The sequence below is a fragment of the Stigmatopora nigra genome, chromosome 19 (genome assembly GCF_051989575.1).
Source record: "Stigmatopora nigra isolate UIUO_SnigA chromosome 19, RoL_Snig_1.1, whole genome shotgun sequence".
Taxonomy (NCBI): domain Eukaryota; kingdom Metazoa; phylum Chordata; class Actinopteri; order Syngnathiformes; family Syngnathidae; genus Stigmatopora; species Stigmatopora nigra.
Genome location: NC_135526.1, coordinates 3,551,084 through 3,578,688, shown reverse-complemented (window position 1 = coordinate 3,578,688; position 27,605 = coordinate 3,551,084). Strand labels below are relative to the sequence as shown.

Below are 27,605 nucleotides of genomic sequence, written 5' to 3'. Positions count from 1 at the left end.
AAACCTCGACCAAAAGAATGACTTCAAATGAATCATGATGCGTTATTACAAACAATGTTTTATCAAGGCCAATCGGGGGCTTTGCATCAATTCCGTTTCTCACTAAAATGTCTACAAAACTGTTTGTTTAAAATGAAGATTCTTTTTTTCCAGGTCAGATTTCTTAGAAGACTAGAGATATACAAGAAAAAATATGGTTAACGTTTAAATTGCTTGTGTTCTTTTAAAGTTCTCCTCCCCACAATAAAATGTTTGTGACCACTCAAATTTATACTTCAAACCAAGGCCAGAAGTTGTGAATGACAAAAAAAATAGAGTTGAACCAATATTGTCCGCATCTGAACCTCTGAAGTTCACCGCCGAGTCATCCCGAGCAAACACACCACCTTCCTCACCTCATACGCAGCCGTGGAAAATTCCCGCCTGGATGCGATATCACAGTGAGGAGGCCCACTATGTGAAAGGGGACTGCTGCGTTTCTCATAGAATAACCAGCAAACATTCACTCATCAGAGGATTACTGTTGATTCCTCAGCGTCAGATCTGGACCAGAAACAGAATTCTCTATTATTCCCAAGTATTGACATTTTTAGCCATGACAAATAAAAGATTAATCTGAAGAGTGCAAAGAGGGTGACCATGAGATTTGTAAACAACAATAAATGGATGGCGTTTTACTCAATGAATATTTAAAAATCACAGAAATTGAAATAATCTTTTGATGGTAAAAAAACAAAAAGGTAAAAGTTCTTTTCTCACCTGCGCTTTTGGATTTTTTTTTAATTTATTTACCTATGTTCATCCCCAAATTAAGTTCAGCACTAGTTGTTGTCCTATTAATCCTAAAACCAAAATTCGGACAAAAGGTTAAATAATATGTTCCATGTATTTTTCCAAACCAGACAAAACAACATCATTTTGGAACATGGGACTCCAATGTCCAAGAAGGGGAAAAAAAGCACTAGTTGACAAGTTGAGTGCATGAGTCAAACCTTTTTTTTTCATAAGCGCCACATGTGCCTGTCAACATGGAGATTTAATAACATTAGGCTTAACTGTACCCCTCTGACGGATGCTTCCATTGTGCATGCTAACTATACGATGTAGCCGAACATTTCTGAACTTTTCATTCACTCTCGTCTGCTCCAAGTTTCTCATCTAGGCTGTGTGAAGTTGTGGGCCTGTTTAAGATGTCTGTCATCTACTGACAGCAAATGGGCTGATCAAAGACATCACTAACAATCACGTGGTGCTTTTTTTCTCTTGAGAAACACTTGATTTCAGTGGAGATGCCAAAGATTTGCCCACAAGCCACATTGGGGGGGTTCTTGACTCCCACCATGTGAATTCATGCTTTCAGTCTGCTTCTGGCTTTTGTTACTAAAGGTGAACAAACATATACACTACATTCCAGAAAATATACTTGTGTAAATGTGAAAGAACAGTTTTAGTTCCTCAGATCTAATTCGTTCACATATAAGCCGTACCATGGATTCAGTCATCAATTTTTTTAGGGAAAAGTACGACTTATATGCGAGAAAATACGGTAAATTACAAATTGTAATACTTTGAAGAGAAGAAGAATAAACATATAACCTGCTCTTGGCTGAATTGAACTCCCAGGTGAAAACACATTTATTTATGTCTAGAATATATTTTCCTGTGTCTGTATTCTCACACTCTTGCTAATGTGACAATAACATTTCCCAAATACAGGATGAATAAAATTATCTAATCTAATGTATGCCTTAATTTTCATAATATTACAATGTTAATCCCCATAATATTATGGCTCTAATCTTGTAGTATTAAGATTCAATGAATGATTTCATTCTCGGACTAAATGGATAGAATGTTCAACTATTTTAATACAAAAGCATTTCAATAATTTACGAGGTGAGATTTTAACGCACAGCTCATAATGTTGATGCTAACCAATAAAACCATAACCTCATCAGAGTACAATGTGTTTCTTATCACAAGGCCGTGGCTTGATGTTTTTCATCTATTGTTTTTCTTGAGCTAAATTCTGCTGAAAACACAGAATGTGTTTGAGAAAATCCCTCCACGTGAAGCCAAGACTTGATGCAACAACCCTTTTGCAGGGAAAGAAGCAAAGGATTTGGACCAAGTTCGGCAGCAGGACTCAAAGATACTTTTTCTTCATAATGTACTTTTTTTTTTCCTGGTAGGTGATTATGATCATGCTCATTCTTAAAATACAGTACGGGAACATCGGAACATCAGTGGTAAATACTTCCTTGGAAGCCAGAAATCTGTGGTTAGAGTTCTATGAGGTTTTTTCTTCTTCTTTTTTTAATATGCGCCCAGAGGAATATTTGTGACGTCAATGGTAAATGATGACTATACTACCACTCCCATTACTACTATTTGTCATAATCACAAAGGCTATAAAGTTTAAGATACAGAACAAGAGGCTGAATGATATATTTTATAAGCAGCTAAATATCCTAATTTAAATCCAGTGTAATCTTTAAAAGTGGGAGGGGTAAACATCTGAAATGCTTTGATAAAAAAAACGGGATCTCATGTCTTTAATAACCAAATCACAGTAGAAATTAGATACACAAAATATGCAGACCAGGGTTGATTTAGTGTTCTTTTGCTATAAAATTGTTGAAAAAGTAATTGACGTCTCTGTATGGAAACACTTTGTACATGCAGGGGTTTCTGTTCTTAATTTTTCTTATTTTGTAAAGTTTAATTTAAGAGAAATTAAAAAAGAATAGCTCAAATTGGCACAGTAATCTGAAAAATAGATGGATTATTGATTTTAATCCACAATATATCAGAACCAAAGTGGAGTCCTAAAACTTAGACACTGCACAAGAACCAATTGAAGCTACAAAATGGGTTTAGATCCCAGGCTCCAGGTACGTATTTATCATGTCTGCATGGACATCCAGCTGTGAAACAGCTGCAGCCATTATGTGGGAGTATTTTTGCAAAGTTTATGCAGGAGAAACTTTTGGAAGGACTCGTCGCTTGACTCTGGTATGAGAAAATCCATCAGCAGGTCACAAAGGCAGTAAATGAGATGCCTGCACACAGTCATAAAATAAAACACAAAAAGATGAGGAAGACCTCAATATTCTAGTTGTTATATTGTTTATGATTGAATATCAGTGCAAGTTACAATAATTCCAGAGAAGTAATAATGCTTAATGTTCATCTACTCATTACATTTGTCCTTTATGTCTATTTCAATTGCTTTCTATACTTAAATGTCGGTTAATGTTTTGTTGGTGTCTGGAGAAGATAAGTTCAAATTGCATGAATTCCTTTGTAGCATTTTGCTTCCGTGTAAAAGATTTTTTTAAAAATACCATAACAAGACCGAATGAAAATGTGATCAAATGTTTAATGGCTCACTTGTTAATTTGGTGGTCCTGCAAAGACTCCAGCATTGTCTCCAAGCTTAGTCTGTACTTATCGCTGCCTAACATGTCAGCAATCAGCTCTGTATTCACAAACATCAACAAAAAGCAGACTGTAGTTAAAAAAAAAAAGTGTGTCAAGCATTGGGTGAGCTGTTGTTATTGGCATTTTAAAGCAAACCAGGAAGGAGCTGCATGAGACATTCCAGGCATCTTTCCTTGGTTTCTTCTCTCTCTGCGGGACTGCGTTCTGGTTGTGGATGTGCTGGCAGAGTGCCTCCGGGCCACACTGCCTCCTGCAGCACCTGGAGGTAAATCACCCAACAGGGAGCGCTCGTAAGATGGGTCACCCCAACGTCAATCCACCTGGAGTGAGATATGTCAGTCAAAATTGGACCCCCCTACTGTCACTGTTGTTTTAATCCACTAAATGAATGAATCATGTCAAAGTGAATTTCCAAAATTGATTAACAATAATCATATGCATCCATAACTATTCAAATTGTGCAATAAAAAATACTTTAACACCAAGGTGTACTGTCTTTAATCCATGCCTGCAAAATGATGCAACAAATACGTGCATGAAGGTTTAAACAAACCCGCAGCTTGAATTACTTAAGGGCCATGTTGAGTGAACACGAGACAAGTTAGTGATCTTAACGACAGCAGAACACTGGAGCCTAAACAAGGGCAGTTCCCACAGACATGATGGTCAAACAATCCTAACGTTAATCATAGACACCCTTTGCTTGAAATCTGAATTCTAGATTTGGCATCAACATCACATTTAGGACAAAAACAACTCTTCGGAAGGGGAAATGTGATCATAAACCATGCAGAATTCAGGGATATCTCATTTAAGTCTTCTCACTGAAGAAAATACAAAAGATTTCCAGATTTTTGCAGTACACAGTAATACTTTGAAATACAAATGCCTTAACATGTGAGGAGAAATTTGAATTATTTTGTGTTAAACAGTGTAGAATTAAGGGGGAAAACAATAGGTCCAAAGCAAGCTGCTGCAATGAAAGATAATGAGAAGAAAAATTGCATGATATGAATTGATATAAAGCACTAAATAATTGAAAAACATGACAGTAAAGTATGGCCTTATGTACCACCCATAAGCAGGAGGATGCTATATAAAGGGTATCAAGACTTCCAAATGACTAACCATATTTTCCAAGCTGTGCAGTGATATTCACAACGAGATGGAGAGCCTTTTTTAATATGAATAAAAGACAAAAAGAGACCGAGTTGATAATTTTGCGAAAAAGCATGCAGAATTTACACGGATTTAAAAGCAAAGCAATCATCTGAGAAAAGGGAGCTTTCAACACCACCAGAAACATTCATTTAAGTTAAATATATGTTTATGTAATGTTGGGGGCGCGTTGCAGGTTTGTCAAATGTCTCTTTCTCTCTCTCTCTACTCTCTTTTCTCTGCTCTGTGCAGTCCACATTGTACTGAATAATGTCACATTTTAGTATGGAACATCATAACGTATTTGTTACTTTGTGAATAGATGGTAAATTAAATACGATAAGAATATGTGTTTCCATTGTAATGCTGTTCTGGGTATTTTTTCAGAGGGTGTGAACGAATTAGTTTGTATTCAGTTCATTTCTAATGGGGAAAAATTGATTTGAGATACGAGTATATTGACATACGAAACACATTAAGGTATTACTGTACTGTATTTTCTACAACGGTGTTCATTCTGGGGTCATATTAGAAAGATAATGTAAAATAATAAAATGAAACTGGCACTAATGTCAGAAAAAAAGGGAAAAAAAGTGTTTAGAAAGATTCATTATCCCACCTCTCAATAAAAGTGCCAAAGATAAGCCTGATGGCCTTCTGGATGTTCTCAGTACACAGCCAACGCCACTGGTCCTTCATCAACAAGCACAGAATGTTCAGCGCAACATCCGCCACAGCTGTGTCTGAGAAAATATAGATTTGCTAGAATTAAAAATAAACACAGGACAAGACAACGTGACACTTAAGTATAGTATGTTTTTTTTTTCAATGAGTGTAACTGCAAAATGTGCATTTGGGCTGCTGCTCTCAAATGAAATCATGACTGGACTACACAAGACAAGTGTTGTACATGGCCATGTATTAAAATACAATGAAATTCATCTGGATATTTCACATCTTTCTGGGTGAGGCAGTGCATTTCTATAGTGCATTATCATATTTGCGATGAGTAGGGTGAAATCCATACCTGGGCTGTGACTTTTCCTACAAGTTGATTTGTTTAAGTCCGAGGGCTCACTTTGCTTAGCCTGCTCTTTGCATAAAAGCCTTTCCTGCTCTTGGACAAAGTTCTCTAATCTGGATAAGGACATGCCGTTGAGGACCTGGGGAAAAAAATTGCAGGAATTTGGTGAAAATTGTTTTCAATCCATATGTAGTATTGTCATAAAGGATAACTTACAGGGCTGCCTTCACTAAAGCAGTAAGTCACTTTAGGATGTAAATCAGGTATATTGAGAGATGGAGACACTTTGCTTGGGAACATGAGCCTCCTGATACAGAGAATACAAAAAGTGTGAGTAATAAGTATAAGGTATTATTTTAAGTCTCACCTATATTTTCTGTTTTCCAGTGTTCTCCCGTCAGAGTCTCCTTCAAAGTCCTCTGTTGGACTCATAGACTCAGGTTGAGGAAAGGCTGTTTTCAATGTGTCTAATGCATTTTCCATCATCTGTAACAACAGTCATGATGGGCAAAATGCCCAATCCCATTTTAGAAATAAAATATATCTAGCAGTACAAAAAAAAACAGCTTATGGTCTATACCCATGAATACCATTGAAGTATGAAGATCTTAACAAAGCAGATGTTTTCTCTTCAACACAAATCCATGTAAATCTGGTCTACAAATCATCACGCATTCCTTGTCACCTTATCAATTCTTGACTTGACAAAAGGCTTTTTCCCAAAATAAGTGCAAACCCCTGAGTTTAGAGAAAGGAACTCTTGCATGTCTTCACTTCTCGCTGTTTCGGGAATGCTGTTCAGTTGCTGGTAAACAAAAGGCATCAAGTTCAAATGGCACATTGAATAATAGACTGATGTGTGTATGTCCTCTAAAGTATTGACCTTAAGGAATGTATCCAGTTGGCCTTTACGCGCTTCTACCTTCTCCCCATCGGTGTTTCCGAAGGAAAGGTCGGGGAACATTTTCTTTGGACCTTTTACATCTGCGATACAGAGCAATTGTTGGGGTCAAAATGTGGCAAAAAAATATGTAAACGTTAGCACTGAAAAGATAATTTCCTACTCTTGACAAACTTCTTCATTTCCGGGTTTTCCTCTAAGCGTGTCTGCAGGTTGAGAAACTCGCTGTATCTGCGGTTGACTGTGTGACAGGTCGCCGTTTGCAACAGGTCACCGTTTTCGGGCCATGTTGCCGTCTCAAACTACAACAGTCAAAATATTGCGCTCTGTTCAAGAAACAAAATCCAAATCTTCGCTTACAAAGTCTAACTTATGAAGTTATCGTTACCGTTACTGTGTAGAGAGTATAAGGATGTGCACCAGTTCCACGCTGCTCCTTTGCAGTAACTGCTCCAGCAATCTGTACATTCTGGATGTCCACTGACAGTTTGCTGGATGTATTGAGGTTTAAGGGATTCAAACAAAGTCTACTGGAAGGCCCTACTAGAGGTTTCTCTTGAGCAATACCTGCAGGCCAGTGGGATTCCATAGGTAACACAACCTTGGGGCCTAGATTCTTTAGTGGTGCCAGGCAGCCAAAATCATCTTCGTCGTCCCTCAAATTCATGGTGTTGCAGAAATTGGTTGCGGGGCCGCATTCGCACAAGCGTTTGCTCACGTCATCATCCGAGTCTGGGGAGAGTATCTTGGACTCGGGTAGGTGAGAACAATGGCCAGATGTCAGGGAACAGCAGTTGACCTTACAGGATGTGAGTAGACCGGCATTGCAGTTGTCATTCCTCCCAGAACAAGTGTCCAGGCTCACCATGCTGCACTGAGAGGAGTCTTCCTCACTCATCGGGCTGAGCAACTCAGAGTTACTTTCACTAGCCATACTCTCTTGTTCCGAAGACGACAGGCATGTCATCCATGAATGGTGAAGCGCGCAGCCATACAGGCTGCCGTCTTGAGGTTTTCGCGACCTCGTGAAGACATCCACAATGGTTTGGTTGAGCCAGTCGGGATCAGAAACCCTACTTATCAGTGGTAGGAGCACATTACAGGTGAGGAGCTCGCTGACCATGTAACCTCCGGTTCTGGTTTCCATCTGAGGGTACGGAACAAGTACGTGTAAGACGAGGTTAACCAGAGCTCTGGCGTAGCTGAGCTCGGCAGCTGAATCGCCCACGGCATGATGGGGGCTGTCTATTTCTTGGTAAAGCTGCCAAAGGCTAACTTTTTCACCCCTGGTTTCGAGCTGCTTTTGTCGGGCTGTCATGTAGCTCTGCAGGTGGCAGCCATAGAGCTCTAAAAGACGCTGGACCAGAGCTTTCCTGTCCACTCGCCTTGCACGCTCCTTCAGCTCCATTACTGAATCCAGCATGGAATTGCGTACTGCGCATTCAAAGTCGCCCTCCACTTCTGGCAGAAGAGTTCTATACCAGGAGGAAACAAAATCACGAACCGCTTTGTGGACGGCGCTGTGGATCTCGCGATTCAGCATCCACTCGTGCTCGGCCGAGCACTGAGGCGGAGTCGTTCTGCCCAACGGCAGGAAATGCTCCAAGTGGAGAAGACTGTTGGCGTCCAGAATGGCGCGCGATCCAAGCCAACCTCCTAACGCAACCAGGAGACTAGTGAAGATGCAGAGGAGCCAAACATTGACGAGGAGATGGAAGAGGACCAACCAGGCCAGCAGTGCGCCGAGGCCTAGAAGTCGCCTTCGTTGGCCCAGAACCACGGACAGCGACCAATTATTAGAAATCCTGAATAAAGGCATGGCAGCCAGCAGATGAGATGCAACCTGCCAAGACAAATGGTTCAATTATCCATATTTTTAAAAAAAGCAGCAGAGTTTATGAACAACGCCATAAAACTGTCATTTTTTCCTTCAGGTCTTTTATCTGCCTTAAATATGACTATTTAACTTCACATCATCATACAGCAAAATGACATGAACACTGGATTAATAATGGTGCATATTCTTACAAGATTAGGTCATTAACGACAGAAAAATATAATAGCATTCTGCAAATACCCCACAGCATTCAAAATATTAACAGTTCTTGTACACTTTAAATAGTTTTAGCGTGAGAGCTTTGCTGCAACAAGGAGACTAGATGAGTGTGCAGGTTTAATATGTTTTCTCTTGCATTATGTTCACCACCATGTGAATTTAGATATCTTGGAAGGAGATATATCTGACAAAATTGAGTGAAGTCCATTGAAAATCATCAATCCTTTAAATGAAATATAGAAAATATAGTGTTACCTGAATGGTTAGGATGGTTGTTAGTCCATGTCTGCAACTCCGGTGATCCTATTAGTCTTTTAATCCTCCAACAAAGATAATCAGGATTAGCCTGTTTGTATAGCCATCTTTTTTTTTTAGGTATCCAGTTTACCTGCTCCATTGCAATTGTACTTGTATTTCTTTTTTATTCCTTATTTATAAAGTACGACATGACAAATTAGAATTATGAAAATCACTATTGTTTACAAAGTAGTTATCTTTTTAGTCAGAAGTAATACAAATGAAAGCACATGCCTTTTGCTCACTATTTTTATATGTTTGTTATGATATAGGTTCATTTCCTCAAGAGGAATAGTTATTTTATTGTTAGTATAATCCAAACAACTCTCAAATCTGTGGCTTGCTCCTGTATAACGGTACTACAGTTACATCTAGTGGCAATATTGTGAACCGTAATTCATGAGGGCAAGCAAGCCACAAAAAGATTTATTCTTATTTCTTATTTTTAAGTGGCTTTTGCACAATATGAAGAACAAATCCACAGTACCAACTGAAAGACAAGCCAAAAAATACATGGAGCATGACACTTAGTTAGAAATTTCTGAAGACGGGATGAAATAAAATTCTAATCTAATCTAATCTAAACTAAAACATTAAGGTGATTCATTGGTGACTCCAATGACAAAATATATTTAAAAGTAAAAAACCAAATGATGACAACCAAATAATTTATATAAGATTTTTTGTATTTAATTGCAGAGTTCATGGTTTACTTTTTGGCAAATAAATTCCTGCTACTTTCACTATCAACCAGGATTGAGGCAAATGTGTTTATAATGTACCTCAAGGTCTTCTGAAAATTGCTATTTGGGTCATTTGCCAAACAGGCAGTTAAGCAATATTTATCCAAACATGACCTTGCCCATGAGCAACTGGTTGAGGTACTACTGCAATTGATCGATAACAAAAGCCTTAAGTGCTGCAGTTCATAGCTGCAAAGCAAGAAAAATTCCATTTAGCTTTTGGTTGACATTGTCTAGTAAAACTGTTTTTTTTTGTCACATCAAACATAACCCAAACTAAATCGCAGCTCTAGTAGTGTTGTTTACAGTAGTATCTTGTTTCCCACTTAAGATGTCTTTACCTGTGTGTGGATCTCAATGATCTCTGGCCAAAAATCAACTGGGATAGGCTCCGGTACCCCTCGTGACCCTAGTGAGGAGAAAACAGTCGAGAAAATGAGATGAGATACACCATGGGAGCTATCTGAGTTGGTCCAAAAATGAACAATTAAATTAACAAATACATTTTTGTTTCTCCAACTTTAGGATAAAGGCACCTTCCTCCTGGTTTTGAATGCCAAGACGTTTGAGGAGTTGGGGAGAGCCAATGTGCCTGTCAACATGCCCTATCCCTCCCACGCTTTATTCCATGCCTTTGCTTGAATAATTATGTTACAACATGTTTTCTCTAAAATACATAATCTGATTACAGTTTTAGCAAGTATCATGTTGCACACCAGATCTCTGTTGCTATTGTAGCTAATGATATACATTCTTCTGATGCCGAATGGATTAGAATTATTATTTGAACCTAGTTATTATTATTATTTTTTTGTATGAGCACCTGTAACAAACAAGCTTCATCCAGGAAATCAATAAAACATTATTTATGTAATGTGTCATTTAATCTATATAATACAAATGTTGCACTTTGTTTACTCTTGTTGTGGGATTTGCAAAAATAAAGATGAAAAAATACAAAAAAACAATTTCAAGATACAAAAAAAATCATTAAAAATTGTAAAAAAAAAAAAAAAGAATAAATAATTGTTTTTATTTCTACACACTAAGAAAATCCCCCACCATTTAAAGATAGAAGAATGCAAAAATCTACTTGAGATGCTTCACCAGGCGCTTGTTTGCCATATGAAGTCTTCTATGGGTTACGTAAAAGTGTTATGTAACGCGGCGGGTTGTGCTCAGCACGGAGAGAAAATACACACTCGTGCGTGGCCGACTAGAACAAGTATACTTGTGGGAAAAAAAATGTCCCTGGTCAATAATGCAGGTAAGATTTTCTATTTAGTATGAATGTTGGCCATAATAGCATCCAGGCATATATTTATTTAATATTATTCTCTTGGTAAATAAAAGGCGAGACGTGGATGCTGCTGCTGTTTCATCACTGGTCGCTACGTTTGTATGGCATAGAAGAAAACCTTAATCATGTGTTAAATTAACTTGATTTCTATTTGCTATAAAAAAGAAAAATGACAAGGAAGAAAACACATCTGGTTTCATGTATCTATTTCTGCTCATTGTTGTCCCCATGAAAAGAAAAAAAACGTTTTATAACCTGCATGGTTTCCTTAAGGTGTTTTCAATAATGTAACTATTAAATAACAAATGCAAATATGGAAATTAATATTTTAAGTACACTTGTTTGTGATCCTTTAGTTTCTAACATTTAGGAAAGTAAATTGAAAGCATCTGCCCTCTGATTATAAAACTGTGCTGCTGGTGATTGTCCAAATTCAAAATAAATGTTTTACTGTTTATGTATGAGGCGAATAACACAAATGCAAGGTTAAGGTTAGCTCAGTTTAATGATCCCAATATTTTAAATACCTTGACATTTTGATGTCTACTTTAAACAAAACTCTCTGATTTGGGAGTTGTCTTTCTGGAGCAAAGCCAGGGAACACACAAGCGTAGAATATCCGATATGTGCAAGGTTTTCACATCCTTAGTAATGCAATTAATTGCTTATTATAAAACTACTTTTATACAGTATGTATTATGCTGATGAGAGCACCAGTAGCATCCCCGTGATCCCCTGCTGAGGATAAAGCAGCTCAAAAAATGAATGAAACAATGAATCGTAAAATTGCAAGTCAATTATAGTCTGGATGTAACGTTTGTGTGCAGTGGCTGGCAATAATGAGGTGAAGGAAGGTAGCACAACAGGAATAAAAGGGTTGGAGAATGTTGCTCCTCTCACCTGCTCTATGGAGGAGATCCCTGATCCAGTCCCTGCTGAAATACAAGGGACTATTCCCCATTGGATTAATGGCAGTCTGCTCCGAAATGGCCCTGGGAAGTTTGAGTTTGGAGACAATCAGTGAGTTTGACCAGTCTTCTACAAAAAAAAAAAGAAAAAACTGCTGTGTTGAGAACTGGATTAGAACTGTGTTTTTTTTCTCCTCGGTAGCTACAACCATTGGTTTGATGGAATGGCCTTACTACACAAGTTTAAGGTGGAAAAAGGTCAAGTGACGTACACGAGCCGCTTCCTGCACAGTGACACCTACAAGAGGAACAGCGAGCGGGACCGAATCATGGTTTCAGAATTTGGTACCGTCGCAATGCCTGACCCTTGTAAAAACATCTTCCAGCGTTTTTTCTCACGCTTTGAGATGATAAGTGAGTCTTGCATGTCAAAAGTATGCTTTCCAAGCACGTACCACTAATGTTTTAATCTCATCATGTTATCATGTCATTTAAGTATAACATTGTTGTGAATTGCTAATATCTTTGGCAGTTAAAATAATTTTTAATTCATTTCTTCAATTACATGAGATCATTTATAATGATATAGTTGTTTAAAAAAACAATTCTGTGATGTGGTTACTATGAAACAGAAAAAGCTGCTGTAGAAGAACTTCAGCGTAATGTGACCTTCAAAAACTCACACTCTAGACATGCTCTTAAAGAAACAAACTCACACTTGGAATATTTCCGTTACAGAGCCCACAGACAACTGCAACGTCAACTTTGTAAAATACAAGGGAGACTACTATGTCAGCACAGAGACCAACTTGATGCATAAAGTCAATCCAGAAAACCTAGAAACAATGGAACAGGTACAAATACACACTGGATGGACACAACAGATTCTAAAAATATCACCAAATAGTTAAAATCAGAACTGTGCATACAGTAATAGCTGTCATGCAACATAGGTCGACTGGAGCAAATTTATTGCAGTGAATGGAGCCACCGCCCATCCTCATTATGACCCTGATGGTACCTGCTTCAATATGGGAAACTCCTATGGAGCCAAAGGTAAATAAATCCCTTGCATAATTTACGTTCCAAGTTTCCCTTCTTAAAATGTTCCATGTTCTGACAAATGTACCTATTCAGGAACCACATACAACATCATTTGTGTCCCACCTGAGAGGTCAGTTGCTGAGGAGACCCTACAGGGTGCCAGAATTCTCTGTTCCATTGCACCTGCAAACAAGTCCCATCCCTCCTATTACCACAGCTTTGGTAAGTTAAGGCATGGCGAATAAAGGGACCCATCACTTGACCTCACTTCTTCTCCTCAGCCATGTCAGAGAACTATGTGGTGTTCATTGAGCAGCCAATTAAGATTGACCTGATGAAGATAGTCACATGTAAGATAAGAGGTAAATCATTTGGCGATGCCGTTTACTGGGACCCCAAGCTGGAAACCATTCTGCACCTTATTGACAAACATACAGGCAAAGTGAGAAGTCGCCAAGCATCTCAAGGCCTAACTCATTTGAATTTGACCCATATAATGTGCACATGTCTCCCAAAGGTCAGCCCAGTGAAGTACTACACCAAAGCTTTCTCCAACTTCCATCAGATCAATGCTTTTGAAGAGGATGGATTCTTGATATTAGACTTGTGTTGTTCAGACAATGGAGCGGCCATTAACATATACTCCCTTCAAAATTTGCGCAAGTCGGGAGAAGCTCTCGATGAGGTCAGCAAGCCTGAATGGCAGCGTTTGCTTATAGTTTCTTGTTTTAATGTTGGTACTGACATTCAATGAAGTTTTCAATTCAATTATTTAAACCACATTCATTCTGATTTTTGTACAGGTGTACAACAACATGGCCAGGGTTTTTCCTCGTCGCTTTGTGCTCCCGCTTCATGTGACTGATGATACACCAACTGACCAAAATCTCAACACACGTCCTTCTAGTACAGCAACGTGTGTCAAAAAGAGCCACATAAGGGTTAGTTGTTTTTTCCATTACAATACGCTTAATCTCGCTCCAGAATAAGCAGTACAACTTGAACTAACCAACACAGTCAAGAGAAAACAAATTGAAGCCAAAAGTGTCTTTTTTGACAATTCCATTTTCAGTTCAAAACCCTCAACTGACACCACAGCTAAAGTACAATTGTATCTGTGCGGCCCACACGTGACAGTAACTAGTTGATCCTCTTTTTGTCATTAGATGTTTTGCCAGCATGAAAATCTCCATGGTGATGACCTGGCCCAGTACGGCGGTTTGGAGTTCCCTCACATCAACTATGAGCGAAACAACACAAAACCTTATCGTTATTTCTACGGATGTGGCTTCAGACACATGTTTGGAGACTCCCTTCTCAAGATGGACCTCAATGACAAAACCCTTAAAGTATGTACACGAATGCCACGTTACAACCATGTCATCGACTTGAAATACACACAAAAAATCAGTACAATTCTTAAAAAAAAAAAAACTGAAATGCTTTTGATAAACAGAAATGTTTGACTTCAGTTCATCCGTTTTTTTCTTCCACAAACAGGTGTGGTACCAGAAAGGTCTCTACCCATCCGAGCCTGTTTTTGTGCCTTCACCAAATGCTATGGAAGAGGACGACGGCGTCATCCTTTCTGTTATTCTCTCCCCTTCGCAGGTAAAATGTTAAAAGATGGCTTGTTCGAACTTGTTTTTCAGAAAGGAACATTAACGCAAAATGGATCAATTTTTACCATTTCCAAATGTTTGTTTAATTCTCTATTGTTGCATAAAACAAAACAAAGGACATCCATGCCGGTCCTCCAATATAAATATTTGTCTTTTTCCTCCAATGATAGGATAAAGGCACATTCCTCCTGGTTTTGGATGCCAAAACATTCGAAGAGTTGGGACGAGCCAACGTTCCGGTCAATATGCCTTACGGCTTCCATGGTGTCTTCAGTGCATCTGCTTGAATTAAATTGTTACTACATCTTTGCTGCATAAGGATAAATAACCAAAACACTACGTAGGTACGATTACATGACTGTACTTGAATGGTTTCTTGTATACGCTTCACAAAGATATATTGCGCCTTTACCGACTGAATACAAATGAATACAATTTGTTTAGTGTTGGTATGTTTTTGAGTAACATTTTTTATCATATCCAAAACTGCTATTACGCACACAGTAAGTGCCAAATGTCTATTTCTAATCAATTGTATATTTTTCTTTTTTTTAAATAAAACTTTGCTATAATGTCAAACCCTATGATTGTCTTTATTTATTAAATAAAGGTTTTCAGGGCAAGATTACTATAACAGTTAGTCCCGACATTAAATGATATTAGAACTGTATTATTTTTATTTATATTGAAATTAAAACTAAGACTGAAGAGTACTCAATGTGGACATGGAGGTCATATATTCAGGTAAGACCCATTCCCATTCTGAGGATAAAACAAAAGTTTTAGATAGTCTAAATCATGTGTCAAAGTGGCGGCCCGGGGGCTGAATCCTGATTTCCCCCCTTTTAAATCGATAATTGCATTTATTTTCATCTATATTTTCTTTATTTTTAGTTCGAAAATAATTTTGTAACTTCTAAAAATATATATAAAAAGCTAAAATAAACATTGGCCGCTAGATGTCAGCTTGTGAACCAGAATTTTCCCCTTTTTGACCAAAGTGCAAGTATCTATTCAATATGGAGTGGTTGAAAAATAAAACGTTGAGTGATGAAAGTATTCAATGTATGAGTGGTATTTCTTAGTAGTTTCACTTACAACGTGTTGTGTTAACGACAATCAAAAGAAGCAAAAAGAAGCACCATTCAAACATGTGACTCTTAAATAAGGCCACAATTTGATTCGCCACTTACTCACTTAAATATTATTTTAAAAAATAGGGGGAAAGCACATCAGAATAGGCTGGAAATGGTTAATTGTTTCTTAACAATAAAAAGCTGTCGGTGGAATTTTTTTTTGCACTGTCACATTGAATTAAAATCAACAAATAACACAGCAGGTGGTCAAAGAGACTTTTTTGGACCCCTTAAAAACCTAATACAACATGCTCCATTAAACAGTTACTATCGTGTTCTGAAGTGAGACATCCCCCCCTCCAGCTATGGGACAACATTTGCATCCTTGGTGGAACTTTTATGCTGGTCCAGAAATTCTGTACACAAGCGTATATATATCAGATTTTCAACTTGGGTTAAAAGAATATTCAAAGAATAAAGTGTTTTGTGTAGTTTGTTAAATGTTTGGTATTTTTCACTAAGATGAATTTCACCATTTTTGCATGTAAAAACTATTGAGATGTTAAGTATGAAATAAATCCACATTGATTTGGTTCCAACTTCCTTTGAATGTGTTTTTTTTTTTTGCAGAACCTTAGTCAAGAGATTTTATGTTATGGGTTGTTTGCACACTGTATAAATAAATCCCAATATTGACCATTTTTGTCCACTTAGCCTCTTACAATGTGCTTCCAATTCCAAATTAACCCCACTGCCATATAAGTCAGCCATTTATCTATTTCCATCACATTCAAAAACAGAGAAAAAAATTCTAATAGAAACAAATTCAATTTAGCATGTTACTATAACTTAATTTGATCTGTTTATAATAGTTACATTTCCTTTTTAAATATAATACTACATCTACACAGAACTGCAATGTGGCTTTAATAATTTTAAACAAAACTGTATCAAAACAAATATTTGAATTCATACCAAACTGACAATTTGTAATGTATTCAAATGAAAAAAAAAAACCTGATCCGTTTTAGGTTACTGTCGTCTCCAATAGAGCCCAAAATGTGTTTTAAATCTTCTATTGTCACCTGAAGCAGATCAGTACACCCGCTTTTCATCACGCCAGCATTTTCTCCTAATAACGGCGCACATGGACTCGGAATCTCATTTCCCATTTGCACACCACACCATTCTGCTTTCACTTACTCTATGACTAAAGTGCATGTGTGTGTGAACGGGCGCCCCTCTGACCTCCAAGTACTGTATAATGAGCCCCACCCGGCATATACAATGTGTCTGCCTCACCCACCGGGGGACTCCCTTTCATTCATATTCTATACTGCTTATTCTGACGTCAGATTGGTCGCCACTCAGTCACGGGACACATTTCAAAACAGACAAGCTTTTCCTCTCACTTTTTTATCCTGTGTGGGGATTGAACACACGCAGGTTGCCGTGTAGTCAGGCGAATGTGCCACTACTCCACCAATGACCCAGCCGGATTCCCGTTAACCCATAAAACATGTCTGACATATTAATCAGGTCTGTATGTGGGGGGTAGTAGCTGGGCTATTGCTCTCATTGGGCCGTGTTACGCTTCCTAGCCGCCAATGAGAGAAGGTTGGCTTTTTCTCCTTCTCCTAGCAACAACAACACTCATTTTCTCTACTGCAAAGTGGCGGGCAAAGCGACACCCCTAATTTGATATGATGGAGAATTGCAATTTAATAACGTCGTAGCAGTTTAGATATTTGAGCTCGGGCAGATGAAAACATTTCAGTCGTCCACTCACTCCTCTTTGGCCTCCTTCTGCTTCCAGATAACTCGTAATCATCTTAAAAGAACAGCCCCGCATAGTTCAAGTCCGTCTACCCCCTCCCTTGTCCAGAGGCATTGTGGGTGATCATCTGTACTTGTTGACCTCACAGTACTTAAATGGTGGGGCCTCACTCAGAAGGGAGAAGGAGTACCTTGGCAAGGATTCTTTGCTGGCTTCTAAACTAGTTTTTTCCCCCAACCTTTATTGAGCCAAGCCGCATATTTGACATTAAACATATCTGGCGGCAGAGTACTAAACAAAAGTGTCACAAATATATATATACACTGAAATGCTGATGATCTCATATGAATGCACATACAAATGTAATTGGAGTTTGGTCTGGGCCTTTTTAGTTAAACACACACACAAAAGATACTCTGCTGTATAAATAGCAACAGGTAGCATTCAGTATATCAAATGCTTATTCATATGTTTTACTATCTAAAGTCAGAGAATAGCTTTGTTTGGTTCATGTGCATAGACAAACATATACAGTATTTTGGATTAAATACACAATACAGTAATACACACCTGGGCAAATAATTCCACAAAGGGGTGCAGTGGGTGCAGGTTTTTGTTCCAACACATAAAATGAAACCTTTTCACCAATCTCGTAACTTACAAGTGCAATCAGTGGACTGCAGTCAGGTGCTTCTTATTTCAGCGGAAATCTTATTAGATAAACTGTCCGTGCTGGATCGGTTGGAACAAAAAGTCTGCAGTACATAATACCTTGAGATGCGAGCTTAATGCATTCCGGGACCGAGCTCGTATGTCGATTTACTCGTATCTCAAATCAACCTTCTATAGAATTGAACTAAATATAAATTAATTTGTTCCCACTCTCTGAAAAAACATCCAAATCCACCCAAAACCAGCTGGAATAAGGCATAAGCAGTAGTCAGCTGGAGAAAGGTAAAGCACCCCCGCGACCTTGACAAGAAAACAGATGTATATTCATTTAAAGGGATTTGTAATGGTATATGTTGAAAATAATGAAAATAAAGTTATCAACAAAGAGTGCACTGTTATTTTCATATGTAATCTACCATTGACAGGTGCCCAAGCAATAGTTGTTGTTGTTTTTTCCCCCGTTGAAATATTTATATAAAAATACTACATGAGGAAATAATTTGGGGGGCTCCTTGACCTTATACTTATTCAATAGATGACCTTGCAGTGCTTGAAGGTCACCGAGTCTGGCATGCAGAAACTGTATGGCAGGCTGAGGAGCAGATAATTAACTACACATATGACCTCTCGACCTTTTTCGGCCTCCTTCATCGTGCCTCTCAATTGTCTAACAATGGGGGTCAACTCCCCCACAATGCTCATTTAGGCTGTTTTCAGTGAGGCTGGACAAGGAAAAAATGCTCCCTCTCCTCTTTGAAGTATTTTCAAGTGTGCCGCCCTACCCCAAGCTCGCCTTCTGTCCGGACCGCTGGACCGTTACTGTACTAGCGGCTCAGTGCGCAAGCAGCATTCAACCTTACGTGACCCTTGGTCCGTACACCCGCCCTCCCGGAATGCAGCCGATGTGACTTTTTTTTTTAATATTCGCTCCCGCTAGGAGCACTCAAATTTGGCAGTGCGGCGTTAACACAAGCTGACAACGCAGATTAGCCACAGACATCAGGAATGCTACGGCCTTTTTTTGAGGCCAAGTGGACTTTAGCCAAAAGAGCCGTTGGCTGGCTGGCTGGCTACTAAGGCTACCATAGAAAGATGGACACTTGATTCTGTCCTTCCAACAATTTGGTGAACGGCTCTTTTCGAGTCCAGTCAGGTCTATAAAAGGCATGCTTGAGTTGTGATTGGCTGAAAAGATCTCATTGTTTGGGGTATGATTCAACAGAGATTATTAACAAATATTTGACACACATGCTTCAAAATCTTGGAGAAAATCTTTTTCCCAAAAGAAAAAGGTTCTTATGGCCAACTCTGTATATTTATCATAGTTTCATGGATAGGTATAACAGTATTTTATAAAGTATTAGAAATTGTTTTTCCAAATTTACAGACTTTAATAGACATAGAAAAGTTGTGTAGACGTTTTTAAGCCCTCGTCGGTTTGGTTTATTTGTTTTTTTTCTGCATGAATTTGAAACCTTTACCACAGTAAAAACAAAAAGCATGAAAAGCAATGAGAAAGCCGACTTAGTGATGACACCGAAAATTCCTCAAGCACGAGGAGAACATGCAAACATGCACAAAAGCGAGACCTCCGGACTCAAACCCTGAATCTTGCAGATGCGAGACACACTCGCTGTGGATGATAGAAACACTACCCACAAGCACAAATAAAAAAAACCTCAAAACAATTCACTGGCCATGCAATATCCAACATATTAAAAGTTAATGCCAACTCCACAATAGACACTTGAGGTTAAAACAATAATTTAGAAGAGCACAAAAATACAACACATTTCAGATGACATTTGAGATGAAACACATTCAAACAAAGAGCATTTATCTCAATTGCTCCCAAAAGTGTTGAATCCCTCCTCATCTCAAGCCTCTTCTTTTAATAATGTTACCTTTGTGTTGGCTTTCAAAGTAAATCAGCAATTGCCCACCACCGAGGAGGATTCAGCTCCTATAACCGTACTCTCATTGTTTCAGTGATGTGCAAATAAACACAAGGGATTGAAATTCTACTGCAGTCTTTTAAATTTCATTCCATCATCAAACAGGCGGAGGGGTGAAAGCGAGCCCTGGCGAAGGCCTAACTGCTTAGTAAGGGGAAAAGGGTGTAAAGATTCAAGCAAAGCCCACTGGGCCCATGGGGGGGGGGCAAAGAAATAGGTTTCCCTTCAAGTTCACAATCGCATACAGAGGCCCGGTCTCATTTCTATGGCAACCTGGAGGCTATTATCATACTTTACCTTTATTAAGAAAGGACTACGGATGACAGGGGGTGGTAAGGGAGGGGGGCGGAGGGTCATTGAGGGGGATTTTCCCTCTTTACAGGAAGAATACGGAATGAGACAGCGTGAATGAGTGTGAAAGACTGCGAAACTGAAAAACTCTGTGTAAGAGGTTTTATACTGTACTGTATAGAAGGGAAAAAAAGGGAAAAGAGGCCCATTCAAAAATTGAACCTTTGTTGCATGGGATCATAACCTCTTTTTTTTGCCATTTGTGCTTGCAAGTTGTTTTTTTTTCTGTTTTTGCTCAATTGTAAACTCAAAAAGATAAACACTTCAATGTGTCAACAATATGACACCAGAATTGTATTATTAAGAGAACTCGCCAGAATACTTTTGCTGGAGGAGCGTAAAAGAAGAGGTTGAGTACTGCAACAAAGATTGTCAGAACGTACTTGTTATGGTTAGGCTTTAGCGGGAAAAAGGTGTGAGACATCCTCAAGGCAGATTAGTCAATCGAAAAGGACACTGCATAGTAAGAATCGGAAGTATTTCACCAACGACATACTTTGACTTGAGAGGAAATGTAACAGTTAACAGTAAAAGAACAAAACATTTATCATCATCACATCTCCTGCTGACATGTTGCCTCGTTATCGCAGACCTACACCTAGTTTTTAAAAGGCGCCATTTGTCCATAATCACTCCTCGTTTATTTATACATTCATTTTCTCATCCACTTTGTCCTCACAAAGGTTGCAGGGGTGCTGGAGTCAAAGGGAAAATTTTTATGTTTATATCGGCAGTGTTTGTATTGCGGCAATTTACTATACAACACATATGAACCATTTTTCCAATCAAAACTATTGTTTTTTGTGGGGAAAACTATTAAAACGCTGGTGATTAAAATTATGTATTGCTATTTATTTTACAAAGAAAGGGACTAAAAAAAAGTCTGATCTATGGAATACAGTGAAGTACCACCTGACGTGATAGTGGGACTTTGAAAAAAAAAAAAGGTAAACATTCCCAATAATTTAAGAAGATATATCACTGTTTAGTTTGTTGCAGCTACTACTTTATAAGTGAGTGTGTGTCTGTACACATGCTGGGCTAGTGTGACAGTGCATTAGCAGCCAGAGTCCATTCGCTCCGTCCCCAGAGAGACCAACGCGGCCATATTAACATTCTTCTCAGAAAGGCCACAGGATCTCTTCTCAATGCTGTCTGACTCCAAACAAAAGTCGTATGTGTGTGTGTTGGGGTGCATGTGCATGTGATACAGAGACTGGCTGGCGGTTTATGTAAGATGAGGAGGAGAAAAACTGGTAGGCTGAAATGAAGGAAAGAGGCAGCTTTAGCAGGAGGACAGTGTCTGTGTAGTAAGTACACAGTACTGGAATATAGATGTAGTACTTACTCTCCCTCCTATCATTGTGTTTAAGAGCAATTATTAATACTATGTTGATATAGATACAATATATTCATACATGATGTGTCTTGAAGAATGAATACAGAAGGGTTTTGGTTAATAAGTGCAAGGAATTTATTTGCAAACTTGCTTTTTCATCATGAAGGCACCTTTTTCTAGTTTTTCTGTGTACTTTCCATGAAAGTCCTGTGCTGCTTTTATACAAGCAGTAATCTGAGAGAGGATCTTTGTTAAATTGGATTATACAGTAACCACCAACATGGTGCCTGTGCACATCACTGTCATCAGGCATAGCAAGTGTGGAAAATGAACTTCCTATGTATAACTCCAACATCTGGTCTTCATTCTTGAGAGGTTGAGATCTTTCTACATTTCATGTGAAAACTACTCCTTGTCATGCCATCTGTAAGAATCCAGTCACACTGCTTTTTTTTCCATTATTGGATGCTTATCACAATTTTGAAGTTGCTTGCCCTTATTTCTAAGTCACTCTGCTGACATTTTGTCAATTAAATAAATGGATAAAATAAACTCTTATTTTAGAGGCATGAATAAAGCTGGTGATACAAATAAAAAAATACAAATTATCACTTGAAAAGGGGAATTGCAATCATTAATAAGGGTAGCAATTGGCCGACATTTACAGGTATGCTCAGCTGTTCCTTACACATGCAATGTTTAAATACCATTATTTGCCAAAAAAAAAGGCAAAAACAATATCAAAAAGAAAATAATTCAGTTTAGCGCACAAGCAAGACACTGAGTTTGTTATATGGTTTGAGCGGCGGACAGGCAAGCAGGGACTAACAAGATGGCGGCGGTCTGCAGCAAAAAGACTAGCCAGCCGTGTCCAGTGAGGGCAGACAAAAAGCTGCTGATGGCACCCAGATGCCAAGTAACACAGTGATTTGGAGCTTTTCCATTCCACAGGGCGGGGTTGGACCCGGATTGCGCACCTCTCACCAAGAATATCACTTGGTGCCAAACAATAGAATTGCTGCCTGCCAGACAGCTGCATCGCTGCAGCAATAAGGGAACAGGAAGGGGAGAAAGTGAGGGGAGGGGTGCACGTAAGGTAGCAACACCTGCTTCTACTTGGGCAGCCCAAGACACATGCAGATGGGAAAGACTGAACCGTCTGAGGGCGTCTGAGGGCGTCTCAGGACGTCGCCTTAACACGGATGATAGACCATGTAGCTGGAGGGATGCTGGAGCACCGACACGAATGCACTTGCTCATCTGTTGTAACCTCATGTAACAGATTTACTCATGTAATGAATATTTATAAGTATCCTTTGAGTGAAACAGTTTTAACAAAGCATCTCCATTCAACATCTTCATCTTATTACCCTAATCAAGAACATACGTTACCTCAAACAGCCTTGAGTTTTACTCATGAGTTTAAGACCAAGCGGACCATTTTAGATATAATATTTTGATTTTTTTTTTATAAATGGATTAAAAGAACTGGATTAAAAGCCCTGAATATTCAGGTTATTTTTTTTTTAGATCTAAAACAATGTTTATTTTAGCTTTTTAAATATATTTTTAGATTTTACAAAATGATTCTGAACTAAAAATTCAGAAAAATGGATTTAAAAATGACAATTATTGATTTAAAAGGGGGAAAATCAGGAAATTTTGTATACATCCATACTTTTCAGTTCAATTTAATCGTAAAACAGAAAGTCGGCACTCATGATTGACTTTCCCGGGCCACACAAAATGATGCGGCGGGTCAGACCGCCACTTAGACACATGTAACCTTGTAATTAATTTGCATGTTTATCAAATCACTACGTATTCTGCATTTTGGAATGCTTTGTAATCAAATCCATGCCATTTTTACACAGTACTCTATTAAACTATATAAAGGCAGTGTTCCTACATTGAACCTGGAACCTTCCCTGACTGACCTGTCATCATCATATGTCGTTGTCTTTTCGGCTGGGTGGGCTGGCTTCTAGTTCAGTCCTTCTTCTACACACCAGCAGCAGATCAGTCCAAAGTGGGCCAGAAGCATGAACTGAATCCAGGAGGTCAAGTCAGTCTAGCTGATCTTTCTTTCAGGTTGAACATCAACGTTGACTATGGCTGACAACTGGTTGGTGAACTGCACAGAAAATATTCATTTAAAGCCGCAGTGGCGATCACTACTTTACTTTACTAGTCTAAAAATAGGAATATCGGATGGATATCCGTTTTTTAACGGTTTGGTATCAGCACTAAAAGTAATGGGATCTGAAGTCAAGAAAAAAGAAAAAATATCTAACATGCAATGATGTCTGTTGATTCACTGTAAGTTGATTTTCATGAGGTCAAACACACATGTACCGAGCTTTTAGTTTCACGCTCTCAACTGTACTTTGTGCTGCTCTCAAAATTAAGCATAAATCCAGGGAAATAGAATATCCAGTTTAGTTTTAGTACTTCCAATAAAAAATGATAATAACAAGTGTTGCAAGCACATACGTCTGAATAGTTTCGGGGGTCTTTTACTGCACATTCACTATTAGAAATGTCCCTGACTAATTCCTTATTGTTTGTGCCCACGGATGTGGCAGAGCGCATTTGCCATATCACCCCAGCCCGTGTGGAGATCCCTCCATCTCAGTCACGTGTCCTTCATAGCCACATTCCTCTATCCATCCCCCCGCCCTCTCCTCCATCCAGCCAGCACCCCACACGCTGTGCTCGCCTCTAGATCTAAACCCCTCGATAACCTGAATAAAACCCAATTCTCTCATTGGGCCCCCCTTCGGATTCGCGCCGTGTGGCCGGCTCGAATTAACGGTCCCTGTCATCTTTGGGCTTGGATGGCCCCGTCCCCCTCTTTGTTGCACTTTGTGTCTCCGCCATCTTAGCGGACGTTTTCACTGGGGTTTGCTTTACGATGAAGAGATGTGTGGGTGCCCCTCGCAGCTCCCAAGAACCCAACCCGTGCACATCACAGCAAAACGTCACAAGTTAGGGTCTCAGGGAATGAGAGAGGTACAGATCGCTTGTGTCTAGAGCTATAGTTATGCAATTTGGGCGTACGTTAATCTCCTGTGACTGGAGCAGACAATGGCACTTTCCTCTCTCCCAGCCTTTGTGCTTTGCTTCACTCCCTGTCTCCACACTGCCTCAGTAAGTTTGTTGTGCTGTTTTTGTTTATTAGCAACGTCATATATGGTTGAGAAGATGGAACGCAAAGCAAAAAATTGCAGGTAGGAAGTGGAAAGTGTATAGAAAGACACTGATTTTGAGACTTACTAGAAAGGACTGCAGTCGCCGCTGAATGCGATACACACCCAGACAGATGACGCTCATCATATGACATCCAGGGGAATGGCTTTGGTTCTGCATATTGCCGCTTCTCTGTGCCTGCCAGTGAAGCACGGAATGGTAATCTATGATAAACACACGTGAAGCCCGCAAGCACGCAGCCAAGGCAGGTGATGAAGGCATCGGCAGTACGGTTAAAAATGAACACGCGTTCCTTTGGAATAGGGTTTCTTCTCAGTTACTCCTTTTGAGCAATATTATATGCCCAAAAATGCAAAGCTGGTTAGCCCTCAGAGTTGCAAATCTCACTTTAAAGGAGAGCTTATTCATAAGGAGCGAGGAAGGACGGACGACAACTCACCCCAGGCTGCCTGTCGTTTCGATGGCTGACACGGTCATCTCTCAGTTTTCCATCTACCGGTCAATCCTAGCCAAAATAAGGAAGAGGACCGTGGCCTGACAAAATGGAAGGAAAGGCATGATGAACAGAAGGTGAGCGATACAAGCCAGAGGGGAAAAAAAAGCCATTTTTTTGGGTAACGCGGGTCGGATGAGACCAGCACGGGAAGCTGCTACGGCAGATTGCCGCCGTCTAGCCGTCTGCTGCTCAGACATGCAGGACTGTACCATGTGCATGTGCAGCCAGAGCAAGAGGGAGACCGAGGGAAATAAGGCGAAATCTGGTGAAAATCATATTGGTCAAGTACACATGTTAAGAAAAACCAAGGAGTGGCCAAGGATTAAAATCTATGGGAGGACGAATGTGTTAAGAAAAGGACGTTTGGGGGGGAGGAAAAAAGCAACATTGACTACTAACTAAAGCAACTTTTCACATCATTATTGAACTCAAAAATCCCTATGCAAGCACAAGGGAACAAAGAGTAGATGAGTGGCCCCGTGCGGCTATCGCAAATGCATGACAAGTAATGAATAAGAGAGCAAGGCCAAATGAGACAGCAAAGCAGTGGAGAAATGAAAGTCTTTTGTATGCCTGCTACTAAGTTGACAGCCGAAGCAAATGGAGCTAGAAAGACAAACCATCCACTCAAGTACACGTGGCCACACTCGAAGCTTTTCCCCTAAATCGAAGCTTTATGCTAAGAATCCCTTGTCATAGAATGCACAAAGAAGAAAAATCATTGCAAAGTGAGGAATAACAAGAACATGCCCCAAAGCATTGTTGCTTTCCGTTGCTCCTCTTTTCCTTTCCTTTCCTTTCCTTTCCTTTCCTTGTAACAATACAGCAGTATATTGGCTCTCATCTTGAAATATCACACCTTTATCATTTCTTCCCATCCGACCTCCTCAATGATTACAAGAACCGACCTCCGGAGTAGAGAAACTACACTCACCAGTCAAGGAGTATCATCAGTACAGCCAATGACAAGAAGGGCAAGAAAAATAAATAACCTTTAACAGCTGGAATCACACACACACACACACACACGACTCAAAAAGGGCAACTCAAATGGCTTAAAATATGCCACAAAGGATTGATTAAAAGAAGAAAAGAGGGAGGGACAAGGAGAAGAAGAAAATAAGAGCAGATATATAAAGACCAATGGAGACAAAGACAAACAGCTAAAGATACATTCATCTTACCAACCCCTCTGATTTTCATTTGGAGACAAAAAGAAATGATCCAAATCCTTCGCCGGTCTCGGCAAGTCCTGTATTCTGTTCCCGTCTCTCACTCCCTCTGTGTGTGTGTGAGAGTGTGAGTGCCTATTACAGCGTGTGTGGAGAAAAAGGAGGGCGGGAACATGCCGGGGAACTAAGGGAACAGCAATGGGAAATGAAAGGAGAGCGCAGTGGAGCCAAAACGTGAAAATTCGAACCGTGGTAGATGGGACGGACATATAGCTGGATGCTCAAGATGATCAGAGAGCAGTACGTATGGGGTGAAGAGGAAAATTTGGAATCACAGACCTTGGGAAGGATAACGTTTATGGCTGAGATTAGTGACAGCAGAGATATTGATTTAGTTCCAACACATAAAGCACAACATTTATTACAAGATTGTCAATATACATACATAGATTAAATACTGTCTATGAAAAAATATTTCTTACTTTGTCTCTACAGAGGAATAATAAGTCATCAGAAGATTTTTTTGGGGGACTTCAGCACAATAGAATTAAAATAGTGCATGTTTGAATTTGGTAATTACGGCGTAATAAGTAGACTACTATACTTGCAACTGCTGTGGATTGACATCAACTGTTAGCTCTCGCTCGGTCCTACTTTAAACTAGTGCCCCATACAGTGGGCCCCTGCTTCTATTTGGCCCAAGGAAAGCAACCCGGCCCCCCTTCCCCTCCTCCTCCATTCGTCCCTCCCCACCTTGATCGAACCCGGTGGCCTTGAGACACAGAGAGCGAAGAGTTTAAGTGGAAACAGTCTTTCATCACCGTAGCGCTCTTCGGACTGCACATCTGCACGTAGACAAACTCACCACACCACGACTAACTGTCCGGTACCCAGCCAACTTATTTTATTTATATTCTACAAAATCATTTTACATAGTCAAATGCTTAAAAACATATATAGATGACAAAATAAATGTATCCTTGTTACAGAAGTGTGCTGAGTTCTGAATTTGAATATTTGAATACGAAAAAGAAGGAAAACATTAGTTTTAAAAGCTGAT

The 27,605-nt window shown here is 39.3% G+C and overlaps 2 protein-coding genes and 1 long non-coding RNA gene across 4 annotated transcripts; 1 reads left to right on the top strand and 2 right to left on the bottom strand.

The window, feature by feature from the left end:
• Positions 1-2,844: 2,844 nt before the first annotated feature.
• On the bottom strand, positions 2,845-8,955 carry snx19a (sorting nexin 19a). Its single transcript, XM_077741353.1, has 12 exons — positions 8,839-8,955; positions 6,916-8,370; positions 6,691-6,829; positions 6,510-6,610; positions 6,312-6,431; positions 5,994-6,112; positions 5,843-5,933; positions 5,630-5,765; positions 5,222-5,345; positions 3,580-3,764; positions 3,394-3,481; positions 2,845-3,062 (listed from the first exon to the last, which is right to left on the bottom strand). The coding sequence occupies exons 2-12, from the start codon at positions 8,344-8,346 to the stop codon at positions 2,948-2,950; spliced, it is 2,649 nt and encodes an 882-aa protein (XP_077597479.1). The 5' UTR covers positions 8,347-8,370; positions 8,839-8,955; the 3' UTR covers positions 2,845-2,947.
• A 1,826-nt stretch (positions 8,956-10,781) lies between these two features.
• bco2a (beta-carotene oxygenase 2a) lies at positions 10,782-15,076 on the top strand. Of its 2 annotated transcripts, XM_077740463.1 has the most exons (12): positions 10,782-10,890; positions 11,751-11,943; positions 12,034-12,245; positions 12,570-12,685; positions 12,785-12,887; positions 12,969-13,097; positions 13,157-13,317; positions 13,393-13,560; positions 13,679-13,816; positions 14,042-14,224; positions 14,376-14,486; positions 14,668-15,076. In XM_077740463.1, exons 1-12 carry the CDS (start codon positions 10,869-10,871, stop codon positions 14,782-14,784), a joined length of 1,653 nt encoding a protein of 550 aa, XP_077596589.1. In that variant the 5' UTR covers positions 10,782-10,868; the 3' UTR covers positions 14,785-15,076. The 2 variants fall into 2 exon arrangements, with proteins under 2 accessions (XP_077596589.1, XP_077596588.1); XM_077740462.1 differs by having other exon boundaries at positions 13,157-13,560.
• An 8,358-nt stretch (positions 15,077-23,434) lies between these two features.
• Positions 23,435-26,938, bottom strand: LOC144213087 (uncharacterized). Its single transcript, XR_013329880.1, has 4 exons — positions 26,558-26,938; positions 25,317-25,411; positions 24,944-25,054; positions 23,435-23,801 (listed from the first exon to the last, which is right to left on the bottom strand). It is a non-coding gene; the product is annotated as an uncharacterized LOC144213087 (long non-coding RNA).
• Positions 26,939-27,605: the final 667 nt, after the last annotated feature.

Excerpts from the sequence above, each read along its gene's own strand:
- snx19a (XM_077741353.1), bottom strand. The coding sequence starts at position 8,346 with ATGCCTTTATTCAGGATTTCTAATAATTGGTCGCTGTCCGTGGTTCTG. Across the intron at positions 6,611-6,690 it reads AATGAAGAAGTTTGTCAAGA|ATGTAAAAGGTCCAAAGAAA; the intron begins GTAGGAAATTAT and ends TCTGTATCGCAG. Across the intron at positions 3,063-3,393 it reads CAGGACCACCAAATTAACAA|GCATCTCATTTACTGCCTTT; the intron begins GTGAGCCATTAA and ends GACTGTGTGCAG.
- bco2a (XM_077740462.1), top strand. The coding sequence starts at position 10,869 with ATGTCCCTGGTCAATAATGCAG. Across the intron at positions 10,891-11,750 it reads GTCCCTGGTCAATAATGCAG|TGGCTGGCAATAATGAGGTG; the intron begins GTAAGATTTTCT and ends GTTTGTGTGCAG. Across the intron at positions 14,225-14,375 it reads TCAATGACAAAACCCTTAAA|GTGTGGTACCAGAAAGGTCT; the intron begins GTATGTACACGA and ends TTCCACAAACAG.